Consider the following 11,890-nt stretch of genomic DNA (forward strand, 5'->3'; position numbering starts at 1 on the left):
GTGAAAGCCGATCCGGCGATCCACAGCGCAAAGTTGATGTATTTCCTCAGCGACCAGCACGGATCAGCTCTAGGCATGACGAAGCAGATATCGTCCTCTTTTGGAAGACCAAACAAAGTAGTTTCGCTTTCACAACGAATCACACAGCGCCTTCACGACACGGCGGCGGCGGCAACAAAAATACTACAGCGAGAATAAAAGTTACGCCTTCTTTGTTCGCGTGAACCTTTGGGCGGCGTTATGCAAATCTTCCCACATAGTGACGTAGATATGTGGGGGCGTGTTAGAACGAGCCGTTTTAGGTAGGCGTGGCTGACTCTTATCTTTTATAAAGAATATCTCTTTGGAATTGAGACTTTAGTCTTTGCAACTTTACAGATCTTCTTTATGCACCAAGAGCTTGTAACACTCCAAAGAGAAAGGAAAAATTGAAATCGCATCATATGACCCCTTTAAAGAATGTGGGTAAGCAAACAGATGCTGGTCCCCATTGACTTACATAGTATGGAGAAAAAAAAATACTATAAATGTCAATGGGGACCAGCAGCTGTGAGGGTGAGTAAATGATGACAAAATTTTAATTTTTGTGTGACCTGTCCCTTTAATTTATATGTCTTCAAAAAAAATCAGTGTTGACCATCATCATCATTAAAACAAGCCTACTTATTTAACATACATTAAAATGGACTAAAATGTTTTGCTAATACGTAATACGTCGCTAAAATGTTTTCTTTTGGATGTGAAACTAACATTCAGTTGTTGTTTTCGTGCCATTTATGATTTTGAATGTAGCTCAGAATGTATATCCAAGTTGTTTAGCAGATGATTGTGCACAAATAAGAACAAATAAATAAATACTTTATTCAGCAAGGGCGCATTAAATTGATCAAAAGTGACATTGTAAAATAAATCAATTAATTAATTAAATAAATGCTGTTCTTTTGAACCTGATGTGAAAAATTAATTTGAAAAAATGTATCATGGCTCTACAAAAACATGAAGCACCACAACTGTTTTCAACATTGATAAAATGTTTTTTGAGGATTTTTTCAAACTTTTCAACAGTAGTGTAAAATACAATTTCTATAGTATTTTAAAAATTCTTAAAACAGAACACAGTGGTTTGCAATTGAAGGACTCTCTCACAGATGTCTCTGTAACGTATGTGTGTTCTAGAGTACGGATGTTCTACTGCCTGCAGGCAAACAGATCCTTCTGACTGACATACTTTCTCTAAACCTCTAAAACAAAGTGTCTCTAAATTGCTTTCCAGGACACTTTCCAGGACTACCAGGAGATGTTTGTTCAGTTTGGATATGTGGTGCTCTTTTCCTCTGCCTTTCCATTGGCCGCCATGTGTGCCCTCATTAACAATATCATAGAGATCCGGAGCGACGCATTTAAACTGTGCACCAGCTTACAGAGACCTTTCGGCCTGAGGGTGGGGAGCATCGGGCAATGGCAGGTTAGACTACACTGAGTACTCTGAAAATCATTAGAATACTCATCTGATGCTGCTGTAAGAGTGTCTTTATACAACAAGGTTGTGTAAAAGTCCTGTGTCATTGCACAGACAGTGATGGAAGCCATGGGTCTGATTGCCATCATAGTGAACTGCTATCTGATTGGTCAGTGCGGGCAGCTACAAAGACTGTTTCCCTGGCTTAGTCCTGAGATGGCCATTATCTCCATCGTCATCCTTGAGGTACGTACACACACTCAAGTACATACACACCAGTGTTATTTTAGTATCATTGAGAGACAATTAATGTTACTATTGTTCTTTATTAATATTTTGAATCAGTTTTTATTTTTATATTTTCTGTTTTCATTTTTAATTTTGTTGTGTTTTTGCCTTTTTAGTAGGTATATAAATGTTTATTCAATTTTATTTCAGTTTTAGTTGTTTAGTAGTTATTTAAGTACAAGTTAAGCTAAGTTAAAAAAGAAATGTTGCCCTGGCAACTAGCTGAAATAGTGTTTTTTAAGGGTTTTAATTTTAGTTTCAGTTAACTATAATAACTCTGATACAACTCTTTATTAAGGATAGGTGATATGCCAAACAAATATAAAAAAAAAATTTCAGGAAGGCTATTTTGCAAGTTACTGAGCAGTAAAAACTAGTACAGCCAATATAAGTAAAAAGCTCTCATGCTATTGAAGACATGTAAACAGTCAGAACAAAAAACAAATGGCAAGCACTAGAACAAATAAACATGATACAAATGAAGTAAATTGTGCAGGTAAGTCTGACTAACAGTATTGAGGTAAGAAATACTACAGAAGTTGAATAAAGTAATCAAATGTAAAATGCAACACTGGATGAATGAATGAACTGTTTACATTCAATTAAGACAATTCATGATCTATGCCTATTGTAAACTACATGATTTTCTGTAAAATCTGTCAGCTCTGACTGCCCAAAATAAGGCTCAGACTTGAGCAACTACCGTCAAATCGTCCAGACTGCAACCTCAGGCAAAAGGTTGTGTAGTGTATTCCAGCCTTTAGAAGAAAAGCTTCTTTCTATATGACCCTCGGGGCAAAAAGTATTCCTCAGTAAATCACATGAGATTAGCTTTGTCATTTGCACTTACTTCAAAAATGTTATCATTATTACTTCTATGCTTCCAGTACAATCATAAAGCATACCTCTATTCACTTCTCAAATCATGCCAGCAAGTCTGAAGTTCCTCCTGAACTGACCTCTTTCACTTGAAGACCTGTTGTATTCAGTTTCTTGTCCTAGCACACAAATGACAATAAACTGACTTTCTCTCTTTCCTCGCGTGAGCAGCACTTTGCAGTACTACTGAAGTATATAATTCATGTGGCAATACCAGACATCCCCAGCTGGGTTGGAGAGGAAATGGCCAAGCTGGAGTTTCAGCGCAAAGAGGCGTTTAAGGTAATACCCCATCCACCGTTGACCGAAACAATATTTAGGAAACTGAATATTATAAGGATTGTGGTATAGACTCTTTTGACTTGAACCAGTACACAACCACAAACAGCTGATCAACACGTTCTAAATCTAGCATTCTGGCAGCAACTGGATTCATTGCTGGTGTACATGTGTTTTCAGAAGCATGAGCGTCAGGCACAGCAGCATTTCCAGGAGCAGCAAAGGAGGAAGCGTGAGGAGGAGGAGCGGCAGCGCCAGGCGGAGTATCAGGCCCGGCGTGATCGAGACGACGGCCGCTCGGACTCCTCGGGTGGTGACCACCACCACGACAAGAGCCACAGTGGCAAATCCAGACCAGGGGGTGGGGGGGAGAAACCCAAACGTCCCAGCTCGCTTCTTGGAAACAATAATGTCATGAAACTGAAGCAGATAATCCCTCTACAGAACAAGTTTTCTTCTGGCACAGCCCGTTCCCCGCAGTCACCCACGGGTAGCGAACCCAAGCTACCGGGTTTCCTCAGTTTTAAGTTCCTAAAGTCACCTGAGAACAAAAAGGAGGCAGCGGCGGCGGCTTCCGCTAGTGTGTCGACAGCTCCTCCAGTCCAGGAGAGGGCAGAAAGGTCCCAATCACCTAACAAGTCCTTCAATCCTGGGAAACTGTTTAACTTTGGGAAATCAGAAGGAGGGGCATGTGTAAATGGGGCTCAGCCTTCAAAACCAGGGGATGGGGGACAGGTGCAGGACAAGCCCCCAACAAAGTCCGACCTCAATGGGGTCCCTGATGAAATCCCATCCCCTTGTGGAGAGAATGGGGATAATGGATCCTCATCCGATGCTGATCCATCAGGCCCTAAGATGTAACAAGAAAATGATCTCCATTAAAAAAAAAAAAACAGTGTGAGACTTGGGCAGGAGAGTGGGAATGTTTTTGAGGCTGTGCAAGACTTGACCTGGAAGCTGTTAAGTAAAATAATGGGGAATTCACTAAAAGCCCGGGTGTACTTCATTTTCCGCGTTCTATCTGTCTAGCGCACAACTGAGCGTGCAAGTGTACTATATTGACACGGAGCATATGGATGTGTTCGGCACGTGCGCCACCTAGTGGACTTCTATTTTTTGAGTACTGAAATCGCTCGCACATGCACTGCTGTACGCACACAAGTCCAAAAATTGGGCTGCAAGCAGACGGTGTGCACGGCTAATAATGAAAATTGTGTCACGTGGACTGTTCTCAAACCAAAGCAGAACACGGACTAGGAAAATTTATTTTCGGCTTTAGAATACATTGGGTCCAGATTAACGTTGTGTATTTGCACGTGTTGCGTGCTTCATTTTAGCACCCAGTTCACTGACGTGAGCGTATCAGGTAATAGTTGCTACTAGAGGTCGACTGATAATGGATTTTACCAATAACGATTTAGGTTGGACCGCAATGGCCGATAACCATCCACTAGTTTTTAAAATGGATACTGAATGAAAACAAACATAACACTCCAATAAAATAGTGCAGACCTTTCTAACAGAAAAAAAACATTAAAATATGAAAATATACTGTACTTTTTAAATTATATATAAAACAACGATTTGGGTCAAATATAATGTAATTTAATGGAAAATCGCCTTTATAATTTGCATTTAAATGTTTTGTTTATATGTTTCTGTCGGCTGCATGAACATCAATTTGATTTCTTACGTCACTAGCTTTAAATATGCAACTTTGCTGACTAACAAATGCATAAAAGTGACCAGCTGGAGATAAACTAATAGAAATCGTGACATTAAACATTTGGGTCAGGCATTTCGTCACCAAAATAGTACACGTGTACTGTATACGCATCATCCAATTTTTGTAACCATGCTTACAATGTCCCAGGCCGTTGTTTCACAGAAAATTAAACTGAAGAGACAGAACAACAACAACAACAAAATATGAAGACTGCAGCAACAACAGACACCCGCATTGACAAGCGCTTGTGTGACACAACCCTGAAAAACTATGGATTTATGCCAGTAACCGATTATTTCAGCAATCGTTTATCGGTGCCGATTAATCGGTAAAACCAATCAATCAGTCGGCCTCTAGTCACCACAAAATTAGTGCTGAGGGTGCTTGCACCTTATTTCCAGACAAGCGCTGACAGATAGCGAGTGGTAACATTTTAAACTTTTTAAAAATGACAAAAAAAATTTGCTTGCTGCTGGAAAACGTACACAAACATCCATTTTAAATACAAATCCGTTTTCCGTCAGTGCTAATCTAGCACGTTTTATAATGCACTTCATTTACATAGAAAGTAAGATGACAACAACATTGACGTAATTTAAATACGCATGGCACAGTGCAATATCGGCGCATATACAACCTGGTTAAGTTGGATGGCAGCTGGTAAATGACGCATGGTTTCGTGCGTAAACGCTACACGCTACAGCGGTGCAACTGTTTAGTGAATTCGCCCCATAATGGTCAATGCTTTGCTATATTTCAGAAAAACTTCATAGAAAAGACCCCCCTCCACACAGACGCACACTTATTCACACACACACACATTGCCTTTTCTGCAATCCAACTAGGAATTTCGGACGGTTTTTAAAGTGCAATGTTTAATTACTAGTCTGATAATTGTAACATTTTATTGGGTTGCCGGTAGAAACAAAAAAAAACATGAAAAATATTTTACCAAACATTTTATACCAGTCACACAGTACGACCTCCAAAACACCAAAACAACTATAATCTCACAAGCAGCAGTTCCAACTATGGGTGATGAAAACTTTTGTATGCATTTAAAACAGCTGGTTTAGTAGAGCAATAGCAACTTTACAAGCAAAAACTACTTGTGGTTTAGTAAGTCCATGCTGAATAACAGGCTCCGAATGGCAATATTCTCTTATTAATTAATAAGCGAAAATCAATAATGAAAACTGCAATGAAACAAACGCAAAGAGATGTGTGATGTTGATTATTTATTTGTCTGAAATTCGTTTATCCATTACACACTATTGTGAAGCGCTGTACACAAAGGCAGCAGGAGGGGCTGGATAGATACCTGTCAGGAAAATTAGTGTCTTCTCCTGAATTTGCATTGCCACCAATATCCTTATCATGGCTCTGAAACTTCAAGCTGATATATTACTTATAGTGCAGACTTTAACCCTTCGTAACTTCATCACATCAGATTGGAAACTACCCTAAACTTAGCAAGATAGTGTTGAAACCTCTTGTGGCAGGAACACAGATGTACAGACATTTCATACACCTCCAGTCAAACATTTGGGCGTACTGAAAAACGTTTTCATAAAAAGGCTTCTGCTTAAATACTTCAAATTAGTTTTGCAGACATTTTTATTTTTATTTTTTACTATTATTATTTATTTTTATTTTTTATAAAACTAACATTTTAATAAAAAAATGAAAAAGCTGACTTTGAAGGAGCTTAAATATAAGATAGTTTTGTTAACATTTTTGGTCACTACATAAATCATATACGTTATTATGTATATGAATTATACATATAGTTCAGATATTTCCATTTGTATTTTTTCATAGTTTTAAAAACTTTCTAAAATTTGGAAATGTGTTTCCAAACTGTTGACTGGTAGTATATGATAATAATTATGATAATGATTGGATAGTTAAATATTAATGAGTCATTATCCTGCAAACCAATGTAAACAGCCTCATTACATATGAAAATGCTGTATTTTATTGTAGTACACTACTGAAATAATCCACTCTCACTACTATTAATCTACATGTTGCCAACTTTAATTTATTCATGCCTACCTAATACCTATGTTTTTTTGTTTTTTTACTGAAGCAAAAGTAATATTTGCCTCCTCTTTGCACATTATTTTAGTGTACATCATTTTGTTTTTGTGTACAGCTGCTAATCACGTGCTTGGGTTTGTAAATGTGAAGGAAGCCGTAAATGTTTCTCAAACAAGCCGTCTCTGACTTTAGAGGCAGTCTGAATTTGTGTTTTTCAAAGAAAGTTTGTCCTGAGCCACTAAAAGGGAGGGTCTTATCTTAACACAATGTGCTCAGTTGCGAAAACCCATTACAGAAGTGTCACACCCTATGAAGGGTTTCTATGAAGCAGTCGAATCTGTGTAAAGCTGGCTGCTTATATTCCAGTGTAAGGTCATGAAGAAACAAGAGGTGCCTCTTCTAGGTTTCATAGAAAACAAAACAAACTATGCATTTAGTTCTTTATTTGGTTGACAGGATTTGCTGAACAGAAGTTGTTGCAATAATACTTTGGCCTGAATGGTAATTTTAATCTGTTTTATGTTCTGAATTTGTTTAGTACATGTTTATCAAGTCATTAATTATGGTTATAGGTCATGCAGTTTTTTTGTTTTTTTTTCCATTTCATTGACAAATTCATCCATTACCACAACAACCAACAACAATATACTTCCTTTGGGTCTTAAATATGTTTTAACCAAATATGAATTAGTTTTCTCCAAAAAATTTAAACTAAATGATATTATTATATTCTTATATCCAGTATGCATTGCATATGCAAAAACTGGATTTGATTATAACATTGGATATAATTTTTGTTTTGTGAAATGGTTGGATGTGTTAGATTCTCACAGTATTAAAAAGAGTAAAACACATCGTTCCCTCTGGCAACAGCAGCATTTATAATCTAGGAATGAAGTATCTGTCACCTAAAACAGTTTTTTGTCTTTTATTTGGTTTGATATTCCCTTGATAGAGTAACTCAGGTCCACTGACTGATGGACTATAAGAATGTTTTTGATTATAGATGGGTAAAAAAGGTCAATAATTGGTGAGGAATTGGAAGTGTTTGTTGGTAAGAGGCATTTTTTGCTTGGTCGCTTTCTTTTTGAACTGAACTCTGCAATATGACAGATCTTGGCGTATTAGAAACCGCGAGGCTGCGGCAATGTTTCAGTATCATCCATCCACATCAAGGCCACATCATTTCTGCAGTTAATGTAGTCAGACCGTCTGCTCTGGCCTAATAACATTCATGTTTCTGTTGTTGTTTAATTGAATGATTTGAGTAGTTAAGCTACCGATAGCTGCAAGCATTACGAGGCTGCATTGGGTTGTTGTCTAAGAACTGCTTTGCATTGGGTTTAACTGTGAAATATGAAGTGATTGTGATGAGGGGCCACAGAACTCCCGCTCTGAAGGCAACCTCACAAACCTATCATGAGCTCTTCCAATGTTCCACTGTAAAACTATTCTTTAGTAAACAAAAAACAAGCATTACGAGGCTGCATTGGGTTGTTGTCTAAGAACTGCTTTGCATTGGGTTTAACTGTGAAATATGAAGTGATTGTGATGAGGGGCCACAGAACTCCCGCTCTGAAGGCAACCTCACAAACCTATCATGAGCTCTTCCAATGTTCCACTGTAAAACTTTTCTTTATTAAAGAAACAATATTAGGGAGTGGGATTATTTCTTTCTTTTATTTTGTCATATTTTTGTAAGAACTGAAATGGGATAATAAATAGATTTAAATTTATTGTTTTTCTGAGTTGTCTTTCAAGTTTCTTTTTTAGTTAGAAAGTAATTTATTCTTGTATGCTGCTTTAGTATTGTCAACGCTCTCATGATTCATAGCTATTTTACATTTTGGCAAATTGGTGGCTAATTCATATGAATTTACTTTAAGAATATGAATTTAGTTAACTAAAACTAAAACTGAAATAAAAATGAATAAAACTATATAGATATATATTTTTAAAAAAGCTACTAAAAATGACAAAAACACAACAAAATTACTTAAACTTTAATAAAGTTTACAATGAATCAGGAAATATAAAAATAAAAAGCTGATTTAAAATATTAATATTAACTATAATAGTATCTCTGATACTAAAATAACACTGTTTCATGCTTTTATTATGTTGCGGGTCGGTTTGACTCATTTTTTGAGTTTTTGGAAAAACTGGCTGATGTTTTTCTTGAATTTTTTTTTTTTTTTTCATTTGGGGCATAAAAATGCTTGCAAATGTTGACACTGGTGTGTTGTGGAATGCGCAGAAATAATTTTTATTACGGTTATAGGGTAGAGTGTGGGAAAACTCCCCCCTTAAAGGACTGTGTATTTTTTTTTCTGTGAAACAAAAATCAAATGTGTCCAGAATTATCATATTTTTAGTGACAATGACATCAGTTATAAACCAAGTATGAAAAATGTCAAGAGTTTTCATATTAGATTTTTAACAAAAATTAAATTTGTAGCAAGGAGGCGTTTTGCACAGGTGGGGTAAAATACCCCCAGTCTGACAAAGCAATTTGCTTTATACATTTACAGTAAAATCAGAGTACAGGCAGTTTTGCTTAAGAAGAATATGATCAGTAATTATGATTTACAAAATTATAATAACCTATTTGAAAAATATTGTTAGCTGATGCTAACTGGCTAGCCAACTAGCTACCTGATAATAACTTGAGTAATTTTTTAATATAAAGTCCAAAACATTTTATTCAACCAACTAGTAACAATACATTTGATGAGAAAACAAAGGATTTGATGTTCAGAACAGAGTAATACAGTAATTAAATGTTACTTACTCCACAGACTAGGTTTGAAAAAAAAATTATGAAAATATAATTCTATTTTTCTTAAATAACACATACTCCAACATGTACTCCCTATCTACAGGCCTTACTATTCTCATATCATATACAGTATCTCACAGAAGTGAGTACACCCCTCACATTTTTGTAAATATTTTATTATATCTTTTCATGTGACAACACTGAGGAAATGACACTTTGCTACAATTTACAAAAATGTGAGGGGTATACTCACTTCTGTGAGATACTGTATAATTGTGATGTTTTACAAAACAACAAGCTTTTAAACACTTTTTTTTTCTTACTGCTGAAAATGAGATCACTTACTGTGAAATCTGTTTTCTCTCAGGTTCATCACCAGTGTAAGCTTCGAGGTGAATACTTCTACATAACTCTTGTCAATGTACTCCATAGCAACAACAAAAATGTATCTTGACTATCTGCTTATTTTGGGAAAAAACAATAGGGGGGCATTTTACCCCACTCTAATATTCTATCATCTATCTATCTATCTATCTATCTATCTATCTATGTATTTATTTATTTATTATTTTATGTAACTTTCTCAACTACCCTTTTAGGATATTTACATTTATGCATTTGGTTTGAAAGCATATATTTGTATCAGTTCATGCATGTTTAGTATCACACCCATGGTCTTGGCATTACTAGTGCTGTACTGTTTGAGCTTCAGGAAGACACATAAGAAGTGCTTTTCCACACTTCTGTTTAAAATGTAAAAAAAAAAAGAGTTACAATATTGTTTAGAATATTCACAGTTTATGAAAAAAATCCCTCCTCCATAAAATCGTACCCAATTTTTGAACATAATACCAGTATATTAATACCTGTATATTATTGAACATAATTAAAATTGTGCTACCCTAAAATAAAAATAAAATCAATGCACCATAGTCAGAACCGTCCCTGTTGAAAAAAACAGCATGTGCTGGTTAGGTATGTTTTGATGCTGGTTTAAGCTGGTCCTTTGCTGGTTTATGCTGGTCTTTTTGCTGGTTTATGCTGGTCTTTTTGCTGGTTTATGCTGGTCTTTTTGCTGGTTTATGCTGGTCTTTTTGCTGGTTTATGCTGGTCTTTTTGCTGGTTTATGCTGGTCTTTTTGCTGGTTTATGCTGGTCTTTTTGCTGGTTTATGCTGGTCTTTTTGCTGGTTTATGCTGGTCTTTTTGCTGGTTTATGCTGGTCTTTTTGCTGGTTTATGCTGGTCTTTTTGCTGGTTTATGCTGGTCTTTTTGCTGGTTTATGCTGGTTCTTTGCCAGCACATGACCAGCATAAACCAGCAAAGGACCAGCATAAACCGGCAAAAGGACCAGCATAAACCGGCAAAAGGACCAGCATAAACCAGCACATGACCAGCATAAACCAGCACAGGACCAGCATAAACCAGCACAGGACCAGCATAAACCAGCACAGGACCAGCATAAACCAGCACAGGACCAGCATAAACCAGCACAGGACCAGCATAAACCAGCACAGGACCAGCATAAACCAGCACAGGACCAGCATAAACCAGCACAGGACCAGCATAAACCAGCACAGGACCAGCATAAACCAGCACAGGACCAGCATAAACCAGCACAGGACCAGCATAAACCAGCACAGGACCAGCATAAACCAGCACAGGACCAGCATAAACCAGCACAGGACCAGCATAAACCAGCACAGGACCAGCATAAACCAGCACAGGACCAGCATAAACCAGCACAGGACCAGCATAAACCAGCACAGGACCAGCATAAACCAGCACAGGACCAGCATAAACCAGCACAGGACCAGCATAAACCAGCACAGGACCAGCATAAACCAGCACAGGACCAGCATAAACCAGCACAGGACCAGCATAAACCAGCACAGGACCAGCATAAACCAGCACAGGACCAGCATAAACCAGCACAGGACCAGCATAAACCAGCACAGGACCAGCATAAACCAGCAAAGGACCAGCTTAAACCAGCATCAAAACATACCTAACCAGCATATGCTGGTTTTTTCAACAGGGGTCGCACAGGCAAAACAATTAAATTTTCATTAATGAACAAATATATTTATTTATTATTATTTATTATTTTTTTCTTTCTTATTTTGATAACAGCTGTGTTTAATACCAGGTTACCACATTTTTATTGTAGCAACAACAATGGCTGTAGCTATTGAAGGACATTACGGTTACCATGGTGAATTCTTGTAAAGATTATTTGGTAGCTACTAGGTACTACACATGACAGAAAATTACAGCACACACACACACACACACACACACACACATGCAGTGGTCAACCCTCCAGAACTACTGTGTAGTGTAGCCGCTGTATATTTGTGTTCACACATATTTCTGTGTTTTAGTGTCGTGTTCAGTGGCATGAGTGTGTGTGTGTGTGTGTGTGTGTGAGTGAGTGAG

The 11,890-nt window shown here is 37.2% G+C and overlaps 1 protein-coding gene across 1 annotated transcript in view; it reads left to right on the forward strand.

Moving 5' to 3' along the window:
- LOC107685197 (anoctamin-8-like) overlaps positions 1-4,422 on the forward strand; it is a 25,803-nt gene extending 21,381 nt beyond the window's left edge. The window contains exons 14-17 of the mRNA XM_016481712.1: positions 1,274-1,465; positions 1,574-1,705; positions 2,798-2,908; positions 3,086-4,422. Of these exons, the coding sequence (XP_016337198.1) occupies positions 1,274-1,465; positions 1,574-1,705; positions 2,798-2,908; positions 3,086-3,766 (1,116 nt within the window). The 3' untranslated portion in view covers positions 3,767-4,422. The remainder of the gene's footprint in view (positions 1-1,273; positions 1,466-1,573; positions 1,706-2,797; positions 2,909-3,085) is intronic.
- Positions 4,423-11,890: the final 7,468 nt, after the last annotated feature.

This window comes from Sinocyclocheilus anshuiensis, unplaced genomic scaffold (assembly GCF_001515605.1).
Source record: "Sinocyclocheilus anshuiensis isolate Anshui unplaced genomic scaffold, SAMN03320099.WGS_v1.1 scaffold689, whole genome shotgun sequence".
In the NCBI taxonomy this organism is placed as follows: Eukaryota; Metazoa; Chordata; class Actinopteri; order Cypriniformes; family Cyprinidae; genus Sinocyclocheilus; species Sinocyclocheilus anshuiensis.